The sequence below is a fragment of the Dermacentor silvarum genome, chromosome 1 (genome assembly GCF_013339745.2).
Source record: "Dermacentor silvarum isolate Dsil-2018 chromosome 1, BIME_Dsil_1.4, whole genome shotgun sequence".
NCBI lineage: Eukaryota > Metazoa > Arthropoda > Arachnida > Ixodida > Ixodidae > Dermacentor > Dermacentor silvarum.
In genome coordinates, this window is record NC_051154.1 from 287571400 (window position 1) to 287595646 (window position 24247).

The following is a 24247-nucleotide window of genomic DNA, read 5'->3' on the forward strand; positions in this document are numbered from 1 at the left end:
GGAAGCCAACACCGACGCCGGATTTAATCCGACACGGGGCCCTTAACGCTGTTGCGTTAAAATCAAAATGGCGATCCCCATGCGCTTGCCGAGTGAATATTGCTTCGGCGACGCAGCACTACATTCCTCAGCAATCTTCTTTTTTTCTTCTTTCTGTGGTTTTACGTGCCAAAACCAGTTCTGATTATGAGGCACGCCGTAGTGGAGGGCTCCGAATTAATTTTGACCACCTGGGGTTCTCTAACGTGCACTACAACGCAAGCACACGGGCGTTTTTAACACGAAAGTGTTTTATGCCGGGGTCCACCAAGACTTCACTGACGTATTTCCGTCACGGAAATACGTCATAGAACATAATACAAAGAAAGAAACCAGAAGAAAAAGTTCCACAAACATGCAAAATTTGGAAATCGAACCCACGACCTCTCGGTCCGCGACGATAGACCGCCGAGCGTTTAACCCATTGCGCCACAAACGCACTTGCAGAGAGCTACACAGACGCGCCTTATATATCTAACACTCCTCCGTGTACCCGCGCTCTTGCTCGGGGCGGTGCCACCGCCTACGAGCAGAAAAGAGAAGTACTGCATTATGACACTAACGCGCACCGACAGTGAACGCTTCGGTGGTCTCAGCATTACGACGCCTCGATGCCAGCATTCGAAGGGACGCTGGCATCAAGAAGCACTACCAACGCCACCTAGGTGGCGTTCACCGTACTCAGCACAGCGGAGCGTGGCCTCCGCAATTAGCTCTGAAAATGTTTCTGAAGTTGATCGCGGAGGCTGCAATTGCGACGCGCTGTACGCGCTGATTTGACTCGGTGACGATTCAGTTACGTGCTTTGTCTTGCGCGTTGTATTAGTGTGTCAGTTACGTGCTTCGTCTTTCGCGTTGTGCTAGCGTGTGCAGCGTAGTGCAGCTTCCATATGCACGACGGTTGCTCATGGTCATCGACGTTGGTAGTCGTGATGGAGGAGACGTGCCACCAGGCGTCAGCGTGGGTGCATCAACGCCTAAGGGCGCTTTAGCCACAAAACACCAATAGACATTATATATCAATGTGCAATAAACATTACACTACTTCTGTGAAGACACGTTTCACTTTCGTGTTCTATACTGATTCCTATATAAGAGGGATCAACCACATTTTTTTGCATTTCGCCTCCATCGAAATGCGGCCGCCGGGGCCGGGATTCGATCCCGCAACCTCGTGCTCAGCAGCGCAACGCCTTAGCTGGCTGAGCCACCCCGGCGGGTACATTCCTCAGCAATAAATCACCCGGAACAAATGGCACTGCGCAGCGAGCATTTGTAAAACAATTTCTTCCTATGCTTTCGATAACAGGAAACATTCCGCATAACTCGAATTAAAAGAATATTCGAAAATATTGCAGGTATAAGTTTTATAAAGAATGTCACACAAAGAGCAAGAATCATTCAGTTGGTATACTCGAAGTATATCGTGCATTCTGATGTAACGCCCTCATCAAAGATGCATTCAATGTCATGCGATTGCTGACTGGTGCTCGTTGATGACGAAATTTTTAATGCGGCCACAATGAGTCCGTAATTGTAAACATGAAACTAGTTGTTTTCCTCGAAAACGCCTTTCATCAGAGGCGTCTATGAAAGTTATGCAAACGAGATTTTTCTCGGCATTTAGCGATTATCCGAAGCACTGATATTGGCTGATAATTAGAAAGGGAAATTAATTTTTATTCATCTTTTTTGTGACTTTCGCGTAATAAATTTTGAAGCTTTACCAAAGGTAGCGCTGTGTTAACGCCAACAGATATAAATAACCCGAAAAAAGAAACGACAAAATAGTATTTTCTATCTATATGGGCAAAACACATCGAGAATAAGCTTAATCAACGAAAAGAAAAAAGAAATAATTTACGGGAGCTTTTTCAGCAATAGGAGGTAAACACCAGGCAGAAAACTGTAGGTGGGCTTCACCCCAAGCCACCTATGGCGTCGTTTGGAATTTGTACAAGCATAGGTCGTCATATGTGAACCATAGGTGTACATTTCACTTGATTTACATTATGTGTGTGACACCACTGTAGCCGGAGATCTTGCATCTGTCTGTCTCCTCTGACTGTGCTTTCAAAAGAAAGGGAGTCGCGTGCCCCACTACTTCTTCCTTGTCCAGTGTTCCTGCTCTAAACCAACAAATGACGCTTCCTGCCTGTCACTCAGTGCTGGCAGAAGGCATTTAGCCGGAAACTTCGTACTCAATACTGAAACTCGGCAACAAACAATTTCTTTTTTTTCTGGTATGTTACCTGTAGGCAACACTCGTCCATATAGGGTTAATATTATACATATAAGCCAATGTAGGGAAGATGAACCGCATCTTCGAAAGGTTTAACATAGAAAATCACCCGCGTTCTATAAATTTTATTTCCATCAGTATCCAGCAAGAATGCAATGTGAAGGTTTTGTGGACAGACAATCTAAAGAAATCCGGCCGTGAAAGCTTCCAACAGCAGACGCAGTGTCTTCGTTAAGAAGTCTATTTTCTTTTCTTCTCTTTTTTTCCATTCACAACCTTCATTTTTGTTTCACTGCAGCCTTTAGGGGATTACAAGCACAATTTAATTCAGTTAGCATATCAGGGGTCGTTTTTCTACACAGTACTAGCATAGCCGTCCGTGATGGCATTCTTTGCCACTGAACTGCGAGAAACTCTTCTTGGCTTCCCATCATGCCGTCAAACATGCGCCAATTCATGCCGTTCATGCGCCACTACGCGCAGCAGAGAGTACTCGAGTGTGTCACAGGTCATGCGCCGACTCTGTATTACGCATGATTTCTAATTTGCAGACATTTGCAATTTGTGTCAAGTTACTTCTATATTTGTAGAGTTAATGCGTTCTTTCTCTGTAAACGATTCTGAAAGCTTTTCATTATTTCTAGGTTTTCTATTTGTATTGTTCTTCCGTCCAGTGTTTGTTGTCATGTAAACTGCGCACCTGTGGCCTGTCACCTTGGTTAAACGAAAACACTGGTCGGACACTTACACCGATTCTTGCGACGAGGGACGTGAGCGGACGCGTGTCACTATGTGTCTTACTGCTCCATATGTCAAGTCCGTAAAGTGCCGTCTCTTATCGGATGGCGATACCTTCGCAACACATCCCATCGCCGGTGGCACCGCTTGATGTCATGGGCTTAGACTATCTCGGACCGCTACCACAGCCACATGGCGGAGAAATAAGCTTCTTACAGCCACCAACGATTACCTTATAAGGTATGCAGATTATCTTCATGTAGCGCAAAAACACACGGACGTAGAAGAAGAACGGAGACACACTGTGTGTGTCTCCGTTCGGAGACACACAGTGTGTTTTTGCGCTACATGAAGATAATCTTCATGTAGATAATCTTCATGTAGCGCAAGAACACACGGACGTAAAAGAAGAACGGAGACACACAGTGTGTTGTTGCGCTACACGAAGATAATCTGCAAACATGTTATACCAACAAGCCCAAATGTCTGCACTGATGGACCTTATAAGGTAATCGTAGACAGAGATCAAAGCCGTCTGCGACTCATCTGCAACTCATGTCATTTTCTTTTTGATCGAACTGCATAGTCTTGCGCCATGGCACACCGCGAATGTTGATCACTGATCGCAGCACACCATTCATGTCGAGAGCTGTTGATACATTACTGATTATAAATTACAAATAAGTTAAAGCATAAAATTCGTCATGCTGCGGTCTCACCGAAACACTCGAAATCGAATGGCAAGATTGAACGTATGAAAGGAACACTCAGCGACATCACAGCTTCTTGAGTAGGCCCCAGCCACGACGACCCCCCCCCCCCCTCCCCAGAGAGAAATCCTTGGCATGCTAATGCGCCTGGCTTGCGCAGATTTCGCGATATTTTTATGCATAGTTCATGTCCTGGTAATGTACGACACAATAGTAATGCATGCTTTTCCTAGGTGGCGAGTAAGTAGATTTGAATTTCACTTGAACTACACGTGTTACGCCGCGAGAGCATGAGCATTTGAAGCAAGCCACGGTGGCTGTTTGCTTCTCCGTTAGGTCAGCGTGGCGGCGCTACTGTCGCAACGCCAAACCTTAGCATCTGCTCTCTAAGATGCAGCGCAGATTTTCCTGTCTGTCATAGTTATCGTGATACTATATATTATTATCCAAAGTATCATCATGAGCCTATATTTATGTCCTGCAGGGCGAAGACCTCTCCCTGTGATCTCCAATCACCCTGTCTTGCGCTAGCTGATTCCTCCAACTTGCGCCTGCAAATTTCCTAACTTCAAATCAAATCAAAGGGGAATTTTATTACACAATAATATAAAAAATGCGTACCAAGATATTTGGTCCCATAGCCAAAAGCGGCTAGTTATGAGTCCAATACAAAAATGTATTGCAATAATTCGCAGTCTTATACAAACAAAGTAGCGAAAGTATCATACATAAGCGGTAAATACTATATATATTCATCCACACACCTAGTTTTCTGACTTCTCGACTGCGCTTCCCTTCTCTTGGTATCCATTTTGTAACTCTAATGGTCCACCGGTTATCCATCTTACGCATTACATGGCCTGCCCAGCTCCACTTTTCCCGCTTAATGTCAACTAGAATATCGGCTATCCCCCTTTGTTCTCTGATCCACACCGCTCTCTTGGTGTATCTTGACGTTAGGCCTAATATTTTTCGTTCCATCTCTGTTCGTACGGTCCCTAACGTGTTCACGAGCTTCTTTGTTAAACTCCAAGTTTCTGCCCCAAACATTACCACCGGTAAATACATTGATTGTACACTTTTCTTTTTAACGAAAATGGTAAGCTCCCAGTCAGGATTTGGTAATGCCTGCCGTATGCACTCCAGCCCAATTTTATTCTTCTATAAATTTCTTTCTCATGATCAGGGTCCCCTGTGAGTAATTGATCTAGAGAAACGTACTCCTTTACAGACTCTACAGGCTGACTGGCGATCCTGAATTCTTGTTCCCTTGCCAGGCTATTGAACATTACCTTTGTCTTCTGCATATTAATCTTCAAGCCTACTCTTACACTTTCTCGGTTAAGGTACTCAATTATGTTTTGCAGTTCGTCCCCAGTGTTGCGGAACAGTACACTGTCATCTGCAAACCGAAGTTTGCTGAGATATTCGCCGTTGATCCTCACTCCTAAGCCTTCCCAGTCTAATGGCTTGAATGCTTCCTCTAAGCATGCAGCATGGGATAGATTGAGTCTCCTTGCCTGACCCCTTTCTTGGTGGGTAATTTTCTACTTTTCTTTTGGAGAAGCAATGTAGCTGTGGAGTCTTTATAGATATTTCCCAAGACATTCCCGTACGCCTACTGTACTCACTGATTACGCAATGCCTCAATTACTGCTGGTATCTCTACAGAATCAAATGTCTTTTCAAAATCTATGAAATCTATATAGAGAGGTTGGTTGTCCTCCGTAGATTTCTCAATTACCTGATTGATGACACGGGCGATATGTATTGCAGAATATCCTTTCCTGAAGCCGGTCTGGGCTCTTGGTTGATTGAAGTCAAGTATTGACTTCATTCTATTGAAAATTGTCTCGGTGAATATTTTATGCAATACTGAAAGCGAGCTAATGCGCCTATAATTCCTCAATTCTTGAACGTCTCCCGTCTTAAGGATTAGCATGATTTTAGCATTCTTCCCACTCTCTGGTACACTTTAAGTCATGTGGTATTGCGTATAAAGGGCCCGAAGCTTTTCAAGCATAATGTCTCCTCCATGTTTGATTAAATCAACTGTTATTCCATCTTCTCCTGCCGCTTTTCCCCGGGACATGTCTTGCAAGGCCCTTCTAACTTCATCGCTAGTTTTAGAAGGAGCCTCTGTATCCCAGCTCATCACTACTTCCAATGAAGGTTGCGTGCCTACTCTGTACAGGTCAGTATAGAATATTTATTCTGCTGCTTGTACTATATCACAGAAATTGCTCGTGACATTACACTGTTTGTCGTTCATTCTCTTTCATTATCTTCCAAGCCCTGTCCTATGCAATGTTTTATTCTCATTGATTTCATGCTGCGGCCATTTTTTACTGCTTCTTCAATCTTTCCGACGTTATAATTTGTTTATCAGCTTGGAAAGTTCGGCGAATTCTATCTGATCTCTATCCTCAGCATTTCGATTTATAATACTGTGTCTAGAACACCCGGAACGCTTGGACTATTCGAGCAGGCCGCAATGTAAGCTTTGAGCTATGTGATATATGATCGATAATTATTCTTATCTGTGTTCGGCGATACCAAGAGACAAAAAGAGTCCACGTTTATTAAAATTTGCCACATGTTATCTTCACCTTTAACGTTTATACAGCGCCTTTACCACTCTTGCCCGATTCATACATATGACCTGCGAATCACGGACCTATCACAACACAACTGAAAGAAAGTTGCTGGTATGACATCGACACCTTCTGCGATGCAAATATAGCAGGAAAATCTTCATTGTGCTCCAACTCCAGTTTTGTTATACGCAAACGCACGTGAAATATACGGATGTTAAGACTAAACAAAGCGCTCAAAGCCTTAGCTAGCAAGACTGTACTGTGCGACAGGCACGTTGTAAAGTGTCTATGGAGGACACGATGTGTTGAATAGTACCCACTCGTGCTTTGCACAGCTGGTTTGCGAAATGTGACATTGTTTGTATGTAAATAACACAGGATGAACCTCGACTTCACGAATGACGAAAACTTTTGGTCCTGCTTTTTGGGCCTGCTCGTCCACAACCTCCTTCGCACCGGAATGGACCAGAGTGTCGTCCAGAGGTACATGGCGTCCAGGACCCTCAGGGAAGCGAAAAGGTAAAGCACGGGATTCTCAAACCTTGTAATCCATAGCGACTCTGCGCTCGCTTCGATTTGGTAGCCATTCGGCGACAAAAAGTTCGGGGCAAGATGTAAGCCAGCGTGACACTTGGGGAGGCCAGCTACAAGATACAGCTTACCGTAGGTAAATCTTGGACCTCGTCTTGAGGCATTTGTGTGCCAGCAAAGCACCGGCGTATACTGCACAGCCTGAGTTGAAGGATCCATGGCGAGATGCGCAACACCATCAGCCATTATGCGTCAGCAGTTATGGTTTTCTTTTGGGCATGTGCGTCTGTGTTTCATGTCGTAAAGTCAGCTTTAAGACAACTTAGACATTTTATTGTTCTGGAGCATTGATTTCCACTGTCCGCACTGAGACCAGGTTATCGAGCAAATAAAGATATTTTCGGCGCTGTTGCGTTCATCCCTGCCTCAGCGCCCGTCTTCGCATGTGCACTGTTTTCCGTTTGTCAGAGATGCACCAACAAGCTTAAGTACATATTTACTCTTCTAAAGGTAATTCCCTTTCGTAGCAGCACTGTTATACTTGCAGGCCCAAAGTAACGGCTCGATTTGTTCAATGTGATGCGTGTATAAGGTATCTCAGCCATAGCGGTAACGCGATGATGAGACGTAACCTATACTATGGCGTGTAAAACCAAGGTGCTGTCGGTGCACGGCGCTAAAACATGCGCCCCAATGAGAGGCATGACGTCACCGGCATCGGTTAAATAAGAGTCCGTAAGGCTCTTACATATGTTCATTTCACACGCAACCGTGCATGCTCCTTGTGTTATGGACTACGTGAACTTTCCTATATAGTACTGGGTCAACTCTCATGATGTCTTGCAGGACGATGTGCATTGGAGTCTTTCTGAACATCATCTACATGTTCATCATCGGAGTGATGGCGATGGCCTTGATTTACTGGTACCGAGATTGTGATCCTGTGTTGACCGGTGAAATCAGCAAGTACGACGAGGTATAGTATACTATTTAGGCTGCCTTTGTCTCTAATGGCTATATAGGTAAGCGTTTTACGCAGGAAATGTATAGCCCCGGCGCGCACACTGTCCTTTGAGTGGAGTAATGGGTACATTCGGCGCCACCTACGAAAAAGCCGCTTGCTTGAGACAAACTGCGTTTGAGCATGCGCTACGGGGTGGACAGGACACTTTTATACTTTCATTTCACGCTGCACGATAAACACAGCCTCACTGGTTCTTGATTCACATTGGCGATAACGCGTTCCTCTCACTCCCCCGCGACTGCTCAACACTCTAAAAACTGTTTACACCCTTTGAGGCATATACCTTCGTCCCACAACAACACTCTTAAAAATGTTTGCACCCTTTGGGGGTCATTTTGTCCCACAACAATAATCGTAATCTGTCTTTCTTGGGTTTCCTTTCTTAAAAACTCTGCGCTCGCTACTTTCCTGTAAATAATGCTATGTCACGCTGACAAAGCGTATGCCGTTCGTGGCGCGGAATTACCGGGCGCGCAGCGTTAACGAAGGCAAAGGCAAGCAAGATAGATGACAATTATTGCTGTGGGACAAAGTTAGGTCCCAAAGGGTGAAAACTGATTTTCGAATGAAGTACTATACCTTTGGCGCAAAATGGCATCATAGAAGTGCTCGAGATTCTGTAACGATGGCTATATAGTCTGTTAATACATGCTTAGAACGGAGCTATCAACAAAGGTCGGCACTAGGGCATAGCACACACTTGGCGGCGGACGCCATTCCTGCAGTCTAGACAAGTGTTCCCGACGTGTAGAGTCCGCCACAAACATTTCTAGAGTGCGGGACCTGCACGTGTCGCAGCGCATTTTTTGTCCGTCTAGTGAAGGTCGCTATGCAGAGGTGATTTTCTTCTCAGCAAGCGGTGCATCATTGGCCAGGTAACGGCGTATTGCGCTGCCATACTTTCAGCAAGGACAGCTGCTGCAGTGAGTCACGCGCGACGATAAAACACGTATTGTCGCCATGGCAACTGCCGAGGCTCTCAGGGCATGGTGCAGTATCGTTCATAAAAACGGTGAAGGTCAATGCATCTTTTTCCAGTGAGGCATCCCTCTATTGCCCGTCACTGGAGCTAAATTTTCAGGGCAAGCCGCTTATTTCCGCTATGGCATTGGTGGCATTCGCGGCGGTGACAACAGGGACAGCGTTGTATCAAGTTGTCTCTCGTGGCATCATTTCGCTTTCTTTTATTGCACCGCTCATGCTAAAATGGATCTTCGTTCCTGCTCTGTAGACCTTTCCTCCGCGTGCGTGCGCGAACTCACCGTGTCCTTCCTCCCGCCCCCCTCCTCTCTCTATCTCGTCTTTCTATTTCCTCTTTGCCATCCCCCAGAGTAGGGTAGCCAACCAGACGCATTTCTGGTTAACCATCCTTGCCTTCTCTCTTTTTCTCCCCCCCCCCTTTTCAACGAGAACACACTGGGCGTCGCCATAATATCCTCAGGGCTGTGCTAATTGCGCGTGAACCCCCGAGCAAAAGCATTGCAGAAGCTGCCGCGCTTGCCTTTATACTCCCGCACTACAGTCCAGAGAACAGGTTCTCGCTCTCGCAGATGAAAACCTCTGTAGAACGCGCGTATTTGCCCTCATTTGGCTTTATGCTTACGAGAAAGCGACATGACGGCAGTGAAGTGCAGATATTTCTTTGTCTATTACGACGACGAAAGATGAAACCGTGATTTCAAAGGTGCGCCAACATTTGCTGTCGAATAGCTGACCTTGACTCGAAAGATCAAGACCAGCCAGCAGCAGATTGGGCAGATTCCGTTGTTTTCACAACAGGCCAGAACATCCCCAGCTCAAAAGCATTGCACGACAATTCCTGTATGACAACAGACTCAACTATAAAAAAAAACGAAATACAGATGAGACACCTCTGTAGAAGTAGTCGCTGCCAATACGTGCGTTTCAATGTTAGGTTCCACTATGATTCCTCCTAGTTTAAAGCGTGCACTGCAGCTATCCACTTCTTCCGCAAATGGTCGTTTGTGGTACTTTGCTGTAGAAAAACGAGCAAAGCGGACGCCATTGCCACTACCGCGACTGTTTAGCAAACCACAGAGCAGTAACTGTCCAACATGAAGGAAATATCTTTCGTCCATGCTCTCCGGCCACCGTGTCTCCGGCATAGCGCGTCGCATGCCTTCTGGCAATGGCAGCCCAGCTTAGGCGCAGCTGTGAGCGAGAGTAAGCGCATGCGCAGAGCGGTATTGGAAAATGTCTATTGCACAGAAAGAAGTACGAGTAGTGGTGACCAACCCACTTGGTACCGCATGTTCTAAGCAAGTTGTTCCGCACCAGCGGCCTATATGGTAGACGGGCAAAACGCACTCCGAACGCCCCGCTGTGGCACTCTAGGCATCTACGTTAGGAGCTGTACAAATGCTGGTATAAACGCTCAACAGAGCACTAGAGCAATGCACTATTCAGAATTTGTTTTTCTTTTCAGATTTTGCCATACTATGTGAAGGAACGCCTTTTAAATTTCCCAGGTTTTTCTGGCCTTTTCTTAACCGGCGTTGTCAGCGCAGCCACGAGGTATTATGCAAGAGCACTTCCGTAGTTTTTATCTCGCTTTTGCAATAGCTGTCGATAAGTGGTTGCCATTAAACCCGCTCCTTTTATTCTTCTTGCAGTACGATATCCTCCATTATCAATTCTCAAGCCGCTGTCTGCTACATGGATGTCGTCTCCATGTTCGTCAAACTCGAAGACCACTCGGCCAGGCACTTAACAAAAGGACTAGGTGCGTTGATAGTTGCTGTATTCTTTTGATATTCGAAACTTTTCGAACGTAATTCCCAAGAACGGTGGTCCATCAAGAACGCCAGAAAATTGTAATGAGCTTTTCACGCAATTCGTGACTCTAACTTGCAGCAAGACATTATGATACCCTGAACACGTCCAAAGCGAAAAGAAAATTGCAACCTTTTCTACTCAATTAGAGGGCACTGACCCCTGCATTGTAGAATGTTCCCCACTAGAAACTCCACATGAACTTAAGAAAGTGCTTGTCATCACCGACCCTGCATATGCGTGTATAACTCACTCTCTTTAGCTGGACTTAATACAATTTACGTGAAAGATTATTTACAGACAAGGTAGTTGCACACTTCTGCTGATTCAGCAATGTGAAATGCGTAATTAAGTTCTAAATGTTGAGAAAGAGCAAATTAAGAGAACGATGAAAGCTAACTATGAGCGTATTAGCACAAAAAATTAAGCTGACGCGGCACTTCCCTCTTCCGACGAGCTGATGCAGATTAGCACTTTGCGGAACTTTTGATTGGACGCATAGTCCCTTCAGTAGCAGAGGCGATACAAGAGTGCCTTATCGCGCGATATGGAAAAGCTTTTTTTTTGTTTTTTTTACGCCGTCCTACTACTTGAAGGGGGGATGGGGGTTGCACGGCGACGTAATCAGGTAAATTGAATAGATAATTTGACACCAGTTATTTCCGGTCTACGTCACGATTTTGAAATGTAGAAACACAGAACAGGAGTTCTATGTCGATTCCCTTAAACTTTCTCATGTAAACATGTCCCGTAAAGTTTGTAATTAAGATGTAAATTGACGTTGGATTCTTTAGTAAATGAATTGCTCTGGTTTGCTTCTTATTCTATTTTTTGGGGGAAAATTACGGCCGCCTAGGTAGATAATTCATCTCTATATATGACTTTATTCGAGTAAATTTATAGGCTGTTTAAAAAAGAGTGTTCAAAGTAAAAAAAAAAATTGCCAGTTTCGTCAGCAAGTTTAGCATTGAAAGCAATAGCGAGGTTTAGCCTTGCACTGAATGCGTCTCAGAACGCTTGCATAATGAGGAGCATGCCAGCGGCGTTGCAATTATCGCACCTTGATAGTGGACGAGATGAGACCGAAGGAAAAGCATCGGTGTGTGCCAGCGTCCAAAGAAAATTTTAGATAAATTTAGTTTGACGCTTACTGTCCATTCCGCTTAAACCAGCGTATGCAGCCCGGTGTGGTCAGCTTTCCTTTTTTTTGTGTCTTTGCTTTATTTGTCCGCTATTCATTCCGTCTTTCATTTCACCTTACCCTTCCCCCAGCGCAAGGTAGCAAACCGGAATGTCTTCCGGTTAACCTCCTTACCTTTCCCACCCCATTTCTCCCTCTCTCTCCACTCAGCAGGAACACTGATGTGTGTGCGCACCCCACTCACGCCAGCAGTGAAAGTCAGAAAGCTGCTTTGCCTCCGGCAGAGCCGATTTAGGCGAACGTGATGGTGCATCCATTTGGCTTTCTGCTCGCACATCACACCAAGAGCTCAGCGTTCCAATTCCGCTTTCGAGGACAGACGCCGCAAGGCAGCTTCGACACCTCAAACGCAGTCTCTCACTGACCGAGTTGGAACTCGCCAAACTTACGACTTACACGACTGCATCAATTAAACCCCTCACTGCAACTCCGACCTCCATTCGGACTTCCTCGACGTGAAGCTTCGCTTCTCTGACGCCTTTGGTTAGGAGTTGCCATCACAAAGGCATCATCATCATCATCATCATCAGCCTATATTTTACGTCCACTGCAGGACGAAGGCCTCTCCCTGCGATCTTCAATTACCCGTCTTGCGCTAGCGTATTCCAACTTGCACCTACAAATTTCCTAACTTCATCATCCCATCCGGTTTTCTGCCGACCTCGACTGCGCTTCCCTTCTCTTGGTATCCATTCTGTAAGCCTAATGGTCCACCGGTTATCCATCCTACGCATTACATGGCCTGCCCAACTCCATTTCTTCCGCTTAATGTCAACTAGAATATCGGCTATCCCCGTTTGTTCTCTGATCCACACCGCTCTCTTCCTGTCTCTAAACGTTAGTCCTAATATTTTTCGTTCCATCGCTCTTTGTGCGGTCCTTAACTTGTTCTCGAGCTTCTTTGTTAACCTCCAAGTTTCTGCCCCATATGTTAGCGCCGGTAGAATGCAATGATTGTACACAAGAAAAAGTGCACAAAGGCATACTCTACATTAATTGGAGTGACCGACAGTGCAGCATGCGAGGTCTGCGGCACCGACGAAACTATCGACCACCTGCTGTACCACTGTCCACCATATGCCCCAGAAAGACAAGAACTTGCTAACATGCTAAAAAAACTGGACAATCGGACGCGCTCCGTGCAGGTCCTGCTGGAACATCGTCCCCATCGCTCGTCGGCCCATAAAGCGGTGAAGGCACTTCGTGAGGACGACAGGCTTGTGTCAACGTCTATGACTATTAGTGCAATAACACACGCGTCAGCGAGCTCACTGCTTTGTGTTCCCTTTTCCCATTCTCCCGGTGTAGGGTAGCCAACCGGACGTTATTCTGGTTAACATCCTTGCCTTCTGCCTTTCTCTTTCCCCCTCCTCCTCCTCCATTTGGCTTCGCCTCTTTGGGAGCCAAAGGCAGCACGCGTATGGCGGCGATGCTGAGCGTGGCCGCGCGCGCGCCCTACCATGAAAGCGACCTGCAATGGGGACAGAGTCTAGGTGGGCCGAGGGCTGATAGCTTCGTGTGCGCTGTGTTCTCGCCGCTTAGTTTGCGTTGAAGTGAGAGGCAGCACGAAGGTCACTTCGCTCGCTGCTGCTGGCGCGTTTCCTCACGCTGGCGTTTTGACAGCGAGCGTCCGCGGTCATCGAGTGAGAAGTGGTAATGGTCGCCTGTGTGTACTTGACACCATGCTTGTCAATTTAGGTAGTAAGCGATTGTTTACATGTTTATACGGCCTATAAAACTACTATCCTTACTTCGTATAGCTCTTTATTAATTTGCTATCGAAATTGATCATTCGTCTTTCGGGCGAAACTGTGACTTCCATTTAAATCACAGGGTGCATATAATGCAATTTGGCCTGTTGAGGTGGGTTACGTTACTTGCGCGACAAATCGCAATGTCCAGGTGGTATTTAAAAAGATTTGTTAATTGCCTTGTCTTAGCCATTTGCTTCAGGGCGCGTGTTTCAATTGCGAAATCGAATTCGAACGGTACTGAAGCTTTGTCTGCTTATCAAAAATCCTAGGCCTAGCGCCACTTTCATAATATCTGTCTTCGAAAGCTATTTAAAAACACATTTCCGTTACAATTACAATAATCCCGAACTGTCGCTGGAACTGCTAACTGGAAAGGTTACCTGGAACTGTTAAATCAGGCATGCAATAGCTGCAAGAGGTCTTGAGAGAGACAAGTATGCAGCGAAATAGTATACTTGTCTGCAAATTTATGACCACTGCAGGTGCATTTATCACGCGCTTGCACCATTACGTGTGATCGCCCACTGCCTCTCTTTTGATGTTGATCATGTTTTTTTTAAGTTATTTTGACAATAATTTGACAATTTTGACACGGAGCCACACGCCTCGGTGGCTCAGTGGCTCTGCTGAGCACGAGGTCGCGGGATCAAATCCCGGCCGCGGCAGCCGCATTTCGATGGAGGCGAAATGCAAAAACCGTAGTGTTCTTGCGCTGTAGTGCACGTTACAGAACCCCGGGTGGTCAAAATTAATCCTGAGCTCTCCACTACGGCGTGCCTCATAATCAGAACTGGTTTTGGCACGTAAAACCCCAGAAAGACGAAGAAGACAATGCGCTCCAGTGTGTTTAAATATTTCTCTGTCACAATAATAAGTAAGTTGCTAGTAACAGCGCAACGTGACGTTTTCAATGTACCTTCACCTTTTTCCGTGTCGTTAGCGCTGTTTCCGCCTGGAAATGATTAATCATATGTCTTCACGCTAATATATCATTTTTAGCTTACGGGAAGCAACATCAGTGCATGGAATGTCAGCAAAACTACTGCACTCTTTTGCACTACGAGGCCTTACCGTGCACTTTATACTTTTTGGGAAAGTTCTTTGCCGCGAAAACCAACACTTCAATGGGGAAACCAATTCCTGCAGTCTTTGAACTTGGTTAGTACGAACATTCGGCATGAAAGGATGACAATATTTAGTGACAGCATAAGCCAAAATGTTTACAGCAATTCCACATTTCGCAATCAAAGTGATTAGCGAGAATACTAAAAAGTGACTTTGATCTTGGAGAATTAGTAGAACATACCCGACTAAACTCAAAATACAAGAGATACCTCAATAGTATTGAAGTGCAGTGTATTCGCTCGAGGGACGGCGCTGTGCTCCACTCAATGGATTCTAGATAGAGTTTCGAGTCCAGACTCGTTCGTAAATATGGGGCCACATCAAGTATGAAATCAAGGACAACACAGATGAAAGGGACAAGATTTCAGCTTCGTGTATTTCTACCTTAGTATTACCATGGCCCAACCAATGAGAAGCCAAATGCAATGCTTGCAGAAAATGAACACGTTTACTTCGCGAGCAGGCCATGTTGGAACAGTTATATGAGAATTCCGCTTAGCTTTTTTATGTCTTGCTCCGCTCAGCTAGAAAACATCTGCGAATCTGAAAGAGGCTCAGCACGCAAGGTCTCCCTTTCAGCTAAAGACATGGCCGTTCGAATGCCAGAGGCTGTCTTTTGACGTCTCTAGTATTTCTCAGCGAAGCTGAACGAAGTTGAGGGAAATTAAAATTTGGCGCAGTGCTTTGCCGTGATCAACTGCGATTAGTATCAGGGACGTGGACGAACGCCCGCGCGAGCTTAATGTTTGCAATAAACAGCGCGCCTTGTGGAAACCCTGCATTTATCAGCACAAAACACTGCTTTCAATGTCACTGGTGAGGTGCGCAGGGGCCACATTAAAAGAAAAAAAACTGATGAAGCTTGCACTAAGTCGTGCAAGGCTTGAGACACAGTGGAAGCTAGTAATCACCTAGCTTCTTGCAATTTTTGCTACGTTATGCCAAGTTTTGCTAGGTGATGCCAAGCTTTTGCTAGGTTATGCCAAGTTATGTTATGCCAACCCACAAGCTAAAGTAAGCTTCAACTATGCAACGCAACTACAATTTGTTGATTTTTGATCAATAATCGAGAAACTATTGATTGGCTATTGAATGGCTATCGAAAGGTATTGGCTACGTATTTGGGCTAGTCATCCCCAGCATTTTCCGGAATTTATTGATTATTGATTAATTATTGATTAGCTACTTATTGGCTCTCGATTGGCTATAGATGACTGTCTAAGCCTACGTAGTCCTAACCATGCTTAGCTAGACTTAGCCAGGCTGAGCTTCGCTAGTTCACATGGGTATGTGCCATTGCGCTTGGACCCTTTCTGCAGTACCGCCAGGATCGGTCCACATTTTCTGTTCGCGGTTGACACATTACGCCCGGCTGTGTTTTACGCTCCGCTGTTAGAAGTCACAGTTTCGCCCTAACGGTGAAGCATCAATTCCGTAGCAAATTAGTAGAGAGCTATACGGAGTAAGGCTAGTAGTTTCATCGGCTGTATAAACTTGGACGCATTCGCTTACTAAATGAATTAACAAACATGGTGTCAGCGCTCGCAAGCAAACATAAATAGATCACACTCCATGACCGCAGACAACCGCTGTCAAAACGCTGGCGTGAGCAAGCGTGTAGGCAGCAGCGAGCGAAGGTTATGCGGTCTATCGCTTCAACGGAAACAGCGGTGAAAGCACAGTGCATACAAATGTAGGAGCCGTGTGCAGATCGCTTTCAAAATACGGTGCACGCGAGCGCCCGCATCCGCGCAAAGTTCAAGTACGCCGTTGCTGGCCGAGTAGAAGCCGCACCCTCTCCCTCCGGCGCTGCCTTCCCGCTTTCCTTCTTTCGCGTGCGAGATTGAGTCGCCAGTTCCCCTTACGCCCGGTCACAAGATACGCAGTTGCTGCCGCAGCACAACGCCACTCGCACTCCCTCCCTACCATCCCCCCCATGGCCTTTCGCACGACGGAAGACGTCGCGTTTGCTCTCCGCCGTGCGTTCGCTCTCCGTGAACGCGCGCGTCCCTCGCGCGCTTTCACTCGCACATACAGTATACGACGCGCGGAGATGATTTTATGGCCCTTGGACTGTATAGGGAACCTCACGGTGATTGTGACGACGTCTCCGACGGCAGAAATCCGCTCGGAGTGTCCATATAATAGCTATCGCAATAAAAAGACGTCCATACGTTAAAACTCTTTGTAGCAGCAGATGCGAGCCACTCCTGATGTTGGACATATGATTAGCGAATGCGGCCGGCCTATGGTAAACAGTAATTACGAACTTTTTAAAAGCTTCGTGAATTCGGCCCCAGATTTTTCAGACCGCGAGAGCAACCTTGATCGACACCTTAAAAAAACTAGATTCACTGGGGAGGAGTACACAGCAGATCACAAAAACATACTAGTGCGCTTGGAGCAAATTTCATCTGTCTTTAGCAGTGCAGCGATCACCAGTGGTCGAACAAGGGTTGCCTCTGGAACCAACGTTTTGACAAGAGGACATGTCTTGGACAGTGGCCGTATTGCGGACCCTGTTGTTGCCGTGACAAAGGCAAGGTTCTTATCGAAACATTGGCTCTAGCGACATCCCTTGGTCGACCACTGGTGATGTGTACCTGTGTACGTCCTGTGTACCTCTATCTTATTTGGATGAGCACAGCAAGACAGTGAGCAATTTTTGCTAAACGCAAGTGAAGTCTTCCGGGCCGAAGTTTATCTCGAGCTCAAAAGGTCAGCGCTAACCTAACAAACTTGGCTCGCCGGCCCGCATTGCTGACCCGACAATTTCAGCTTCTTGATCTTTCGATGGTTCTCACTGAGGTCTTCGTTTCTTGCTGCAGCATTTCTCTTCGGAATTCTTATGACCATCTACTCAATGATCGTGCCCTACTTGGGATCGGCAGTTCGGGTGAGTTCAGGGAGCTTTCGTTCAATGTACTAGGAAAGATCGCCTAGAATTCTAATGCTTCCTTTTATTGTGACCAGGTTGTCGTCGTGATGCATAACGGAGCGTCCGGTCCGTTTGTCGGGATGTTTCTTTTGGCTTTCCTATTTCCATGGGCGAACACCAAGGTAATCTAAAAGTGGCATCTAAGATTCAATCCTGCGTGTTCACGATCAGTTTTTTTTTTCATTGATTTGTTCTTTTTACATACTGTTTCTTTGACAGGGTGTGGTCGCAGGCACGCTTTTCACAACGGCGTTGCAGTTCTGGCAAATGTTTGGCAAGATCTATTACGGAATACGGGCACCTCTAATGCCAGTCACGACGGACTTCTGCCCCGTTAACTCAACTATGATGACAATAGACGCGATGCGTGCGTCATCCTACTCCACTGCTCACAGGTAAAACTTACTGCCTTATGCAGAAAATCACGTTGTTTGACATCCTTCCTCAACGCTTAAGGACTAAATGGAAGCTAACCTCCGAAGTATTTTCGGCTTCGAGTTTAGAGGAGTGCTATACTTTTAATTATTTCAGCCTTGCTTTTAAGGATAGAAGTACGAGCATTATCGTTTTATTAGTTAGGCTGAGCTTAATCCACAAGTTGCATCGTAATAGCTGCATTTGGTAGGACTTTAAAAAATACTGAGAAGAACGAGCTCACCCGAGCTTCGAAAAGCAAGGAACGTTTTCTATTTGACTGTTCAAGATCTAAGACATCTATCCGTCTTTTTTATGAACTGCACGGGATTATTCAAATTAAATTAAGTATTCGTTTTTAGCTCCCAGTTTTCTACTACAAACGCGTGTCACCTGGCTGTATAGTTATTTGAGAACCTAACATTCTCAATGCAAGAACTTCTTGGAGTTTCATACGCGAATTCCGAGTCGTCTTGCGCCGCTCTAAAGGTGTCAAATATCTCTTCTGTACCTAAAAGCGCTCCTAACATATTTTTTACGTATGCTAGTGGTCCTCGTAAACAAGCGAGCAACCACAGGTGTATACCACAGGTTAGCACCATAGACCGGTGCAACATTACCGGTTCGGTGCTAGATTCTATGCTAATGCCGTCTTTTTAAACACCGGCCTTTCAAACTCAACTGAAAGCTAATGAGTTTATAAAGTTAAAGTCTCAGCTGCTGATTCCGCACTGGTTTTGATGACGTGATGCTCTGTGCGATTCAACTGCTTCCTGACAGTGTCAACATTGTATAACACGGTAATCAGTGCAAACGCTGCACATTTAAGAGCATTGCGATCGCAGCGTGCAGTCAGGTAGTCACGTGTTCTTATTTTCTTTTCCTAAATGAATAAAATAAATGCTGGGGTTTTATGGGCCAAATTCAGGACCTGATTATGAGGTATGCCATAGTGTGGGACTCCGGATTAATCTTTCGCGCCTGGGGTTCCTTAACCTGCACCCCATGTACGGTGTGTGAGCGTTCTTGCAGCCCGCCCCCATCGGTATGCGGTCACCGCGGCTGGAATCGAACCCGCGACCTTGTGTTTAACAGCGCGGTGCCATTTGTTTCTATTTCGCAGGCTTTCTTGAAGACGCAGAAAAAATTATTGCGAAATAGGTAAGAAAATAAAGAATAGTGAATCAGGAGTTCCCTGGAACGCACTGTAACATCCTCAGTGGGAGTTATTACCTAAATTCTGGACTTTCGATGTTGATTAAATGTTCTAGACTAATTATGCAATTAGACAGGATATAAAAATTCGCGGTACTACCTCCATACTAGGCCCAACAACATGCTTTCTGTCGCATTCTCATAGAATGCACGACGCAGTTTTAAACATTGGCTTAAATTATCTGGGGCATCCTGTATACCGAGCATGGTAGCCAGTGCCTGCATTTCACTCTCCGGTTTCCCTCGCATTTTAAAAGAGAAAGCATCAAAGCTAGGTGACAAGCAATTGTTTTTCGAAAGCGAGGCTCTAGTCTTGCGCATTCCAAGCAAAAATTATCCCCGTTTTTGAAAGAATCATGCCGAGATCTCCCTAAACTGTTAATGCCATTGATTGTTCATATAGGCGGTTGCAACATATCCAACGATTTAAAGTAGGCCAGAAACTGTAGCTGTAAAGCTTGTGCCCAGAAGTGCACAGCACAAGACCGTGCAGGTTTGAGTGGTATTTGTTACGTCATAGAAAGAAGGTTCTGTTCAGTTTACGACCAGCCTTCTCCATGGATGCAAAGAGCACTTGAATGAAGCCTCTGGCCCGAGTCATATTCTGGCCTCTCGTGGAAAATAAATCCGCAAGAATGCGGTGCACTCGCTCGAACTGGTGAAATTTAGATAAACGAAGGAAGCTTGCGTTAGTGTGTTTATGTAGCCACCGAGAGACGCAATGTCGTTGACCTATATGTGGTAGCACACGGTCGGTGTGCATGCACAGTTGAACGCCCGCAAATTAGCAGTACAGATTCTGGAGCAGGACTTCTAAGACCCTGATCAGACAGCTGCGATGTCAGCTAGTTGAACTTATCTTTCATTTTATGGCTACACGACTTCGGCAACAAAGACCGAAAATCCTGCAGCTGTAACCTTTACGTGGCGTTTTTAAGCGAAGATTTATAGGCTCACAAGTGTCGGTGGTGGTGGTGGTGGTGTCACGCTGAAAAGTGAGCCGATCCTGGCGATAGTGAAAAAAGGGTCCACGCTCAATGGTATATACCCCTGTCATGTGGGCCGATCGTGATGGTAGTGCAGAAAGGGTCCAAGCTCAATGGCACAAACCAGAGACAAGAAAGCGAGAAACGCAAGAAAATAGAAAGAAATGGAGAAATAAAAGAAAGAAATCACGTGCGGTGTACACCCGCATTGGATATGCTACACGCGTGCTCGACACGCGCGACCAATCAGGCTCGTTTGGTGTGTCGCGAGGCCCTAGGGACATTGAAGGAAAACGGGTTGGCGCGCGCTCCTCCGGGCTTCCCGCGCCTCATATCAATTTCGGCGAACAGATGGAAAGACAACACGTGGTGCGTTCTGCAAAGGAACAAGCTGCGTTTGATGAACGCCGGCGTGAATTCGCTCGTGAAAGGGCTCGTCGTCGACGTGCCGATTCTAGCGTGAGGGCTTCCGTAGCCGTGGCTCGCAGTCAGCGAAGAGCCGACGATCCCGAGGCGAGGGCTTCCGAAGCCAAGGCCCGCTGTCAGTGACGATCAGATAATCCCAAGGCGACGGTTTCCGAACGTTACCCTGACGAAGGTCAGATACACACACGACAAGCTTCGCTTACCCCCATTATCTCGACAGGGGAAGGGCTGGTGATTTTTTTTAGTGGGTCAAATAAAGTGCCAGCTGCTCCTTGCACGTACGACTTTCACTTCATACAAACAAAACATATGTGCGCCTCTCACGCACTGCGGGTATCAATTTTGTACGAAGCAATTGGATGTATAATTACTGAACCTAGTACGTTTCGAGGGCACTTATAAACATCTCAATCCGAGGCGCTTGAAGGATGGAGAGGACTGGCGTGTGCAGAGAGAAGTAATAGCCGTAAGAATTGCTTGATGCCCCTGACGAAGGTATGATCTGTAGCACCTCCAGTTCTCGCGGTGGCCAGGGATTTCCCAATCGGGCGGACAGCAACATACAATATGAATGAACCACAACCGATCGGTGACACAGCACGTGGCACGAAACTCGTACTGGTAAAGTGTTCAGGCAAACTACTCATTGGAACCCGTGTTAGTGGTGGGTTGCCGGTTTCGTCGTTCTTCGGCGCAACAGTCCACGGACTCTCCATATGCTCTTTCAAACAATGACCACATTCCTCCTCACCCATCGCAGCCGTCCAACGAGCATTCGCTTCGCGCATCCGCTCTAAACGCCGTTCAAGTGCTTGCAACCACTCGTCGATTTGGCAGTCTACGCACCTGAGCCGACCGACCTACTCGGTGCCACGGCTCCGGTCTAGGCCGCATAACAGAAACTTACTTGCGCAGTCGCACCTTTAGTTGCGAACGCCTGTCGGTTCGCGTCCTTTGTTCCGATTATGTTTATTGGCATCCCCTTTGAAACAGAGCGGGACATATAGCCCCCTTGCCTGCTTGGTTTCATTAGGTTTTACTACATATATCGCTATCTAGCCTTTTGCCTATCTGATCTCGACCTTAACTTTCGCATTTAAGACATCTATTACTATACTGTACCATTACCTACACTTGCAATGGCTCCGGTTCTATCAATATCTTTCCTGCTTTTCTTCAGCGATACTCTTATCACCTCTTCATTATCTCGACTGCTAACCAGTTAATCTTTCCATCCTCTTTGAATCCCAACTCTTTTGGAAGGTGGACACTCCCTACGGGTATCGCTGGGTCAATATCTTGGCATTCCATTAGGATGTTCCTAGCCATTTCCGGGCTTTTTTTGCAGCTCACACACATGCCTCATCCTGTGGCGCATATTTGCTCCAGTATATTCTTGCACTCTGGCAGCCAGCTCAGGCTTCAAATATCAAGGCATTGCCCTTTGTATTATCGTACAAATTTTCGCTCCTGATTTTTTTCTTCCCATTTTTGTAAATCTCCATGTTTTTTTTGTTTCCAAATTTTGCATCCAATATACCCGTCTCTGTTTCTTTCACTTTCTTTTTTATTACTCCTGGTTGTGTATTTACACTTTCAATTATCCTGTACTCGGTCGCCAACTTTCTAGACCTTATCCTCCATTCTTTGACCACGCTTTTGAGGTACAGATATTTATGCACTTTACCCAGTCATTTCTTTCCATCCATGTTCCTTAGGGTTTTTCTTCAAAACTAATCTTGATCTGCGCTTCTCTGATTTCGAAAAAAGCCCAACCCATGTCAGCTTGCACTGCCTTATTTGTAATTTTACTGTGGGCCCCAGAAGCCAAGCGACCCACAGCCCTCTGGGTAATCTGCAACCCCGACATGATTTCTCATTTATAGCACAGAATTGCATTTGGGAACGTTAGCGCTGGCACCGTTATACTTTTCGACATTCCTCGCAGCACCTCGTATTTATTGTAGCCCCAAAGTGGCCCTATGTTTTATTACCGCTGCTTACCGCTTCCCTTTCATTTTTAGATTATCTGGCTGGATGATTGAGTAGATCTTTTCTTCGTTTGTGTAATCACCCAGGTATTTATATTCCTTCACAGTGGCTATGACGTCCTGTTGAATAGATACAACGTCATTACTCATCTCTTCGTTAAAGATAATTCCCGATTTCTCTCTGCTAAACTTAAGGCTTACATTCATGGCTGCATTGCCACTTATATTCGCAATTCTCTGTAAATCCCTTGCATTGTCCGCTAGTAGCACTATGTCGTCCCCATATAACAGCCTAGGCAACACCACCTATAGATAGCACAGGCCTACGCACTCCGATCTATGACGTCATGCTGCCTGGCTCGAAATTTCCATTGCTAAGGCTGGCTTGACGTCAAAATCACTGTTGCTTACGCGGGAGCATCCCCATTAGATTCTAGGCATTCGGGCTAGTTAGCATGACGTAATGATCGGAGTGCGTAGGTCTTGTGCTGTATAGGTGGTGTTGGCCTAGGGGCCTTCTGTCCGCGGGTGGTTCCACTCCAGACATGAGGCGCCATCTGCCCGCTCAGTGCTCCAAAGTGGCTAGATATCTACCCAGTGGCAAAGTAGGGGATTGAGTCAGATAATTTTTCGAATTAAAACTCAGAAGCCTGTGCGACAGCCTTTGATCACCTTACATTGTCCTTGATCGCCGTATGTGTTCAGGGAACCTTCTGTTCCTCTCTCTTTCTATTTACTCACTTCTATGTAGGGCATATACAAACGGACGCTTCTCTGTATGACCTCCGCAACTTCCTTTCCTCTCTTGATACAAAATTATTATATCTCTTCATGTATCTGCAACATGTGCGCACTTTTTACAGCGAAGATGTTAGCCTCTAGTTGGTCGGGGTTTCTTCGTGGCGTGCTCACCCAAAAAACGTCAGCCGGAAAAGAGGTTTCTGATTGAGTTTCGGCGTAACACAATTATGTATTCTTGTATATTCGAACTACAACCCCATGCTATCATGTCTGCAGGTTGTGTGTAAGTCACACTTTACGAATTTTCTAACACATTTAACATTGAGAAATTCAAATAATTCAATAACGCGCTTGCGCTAGCCGGAAGGCTTACAAGAATGATGATGTATGCTGTGCTAATGGTACCGCCACCTCGTGGCCGCGGCCACTCAGACAGACCTCAAACGGCAATTTCCGCGTAACCAATTTATGTTTTCTTATATATTCAAATAACAATCCCAAGCTATCATGTCTGCAGCTTATGTTAAGCGTAGTTTACGCATTACCTGATGCACTTTACATTTAAACATTAATTTAGTTGAATAAGGCACTTGCACTTGGCGGACGGCCTAGAAAAATGAGGTTGTTGTGTTGTAATCATTTATGTGTGCTGTTATGTACACGCGACGCCACATGAAAGCGGCGGCGCCGACAGTGTCAGTGACTGCCCGGTTGATTACGTGATGCGCGGTAACTATATAATAGACGTTCGCTGAATAAAAGGGGGGCTCTCCTCGATCACT

The 24247-nt window shown here is 45.9% G+C and overlaps 2 protein-coding genes across 2 annotated transcripts in view; one reads left to right on the forward strand and one right to left on the reverse strand.

The window, feature by feature from the left end:
* The window catches only part of LOC119437195 (zinc finger CCHC domain-containing protein 24), a 280965-nt gene that overhangs the window by 136566 nt on the left and 120152 nt on the right, over positions 1–24247 (reverse strand). The window lies entirely within an intron of this gene.
* LOC119437194 (sodium-coupled monocarboxylate transporter 2) overlaps positions 1–24247 on the forward strand; it is a 114094-nt gene that overhangs the window by 83612 nt on the left and 6235 nt on the right. The window contains exons 6-12 of the mRNA XM_037704251.2: positions 6705–6845; positions 7704–7833; positions 10328–10416; positions 10515–10624; positions 17583–17650; positions 17728–17814; positions 17912–18087. Coding sequence (XP_037560179.1) covers positions 6705–6845; positions 7704–7833; positions 10328–10416; positions 10515–10624; positions 17583–17650; positions 17728–17814; positions 17912–18087 — 801 coding nt within the window. The remainder of the gene's footprint in view (positions 1–6704; positions 6846–7703; positions 7834–10327; positions 10417–10514; positions 10625–17582; positions 17651–17727; positions 17815–17911; positions 18088–24247) is intronic.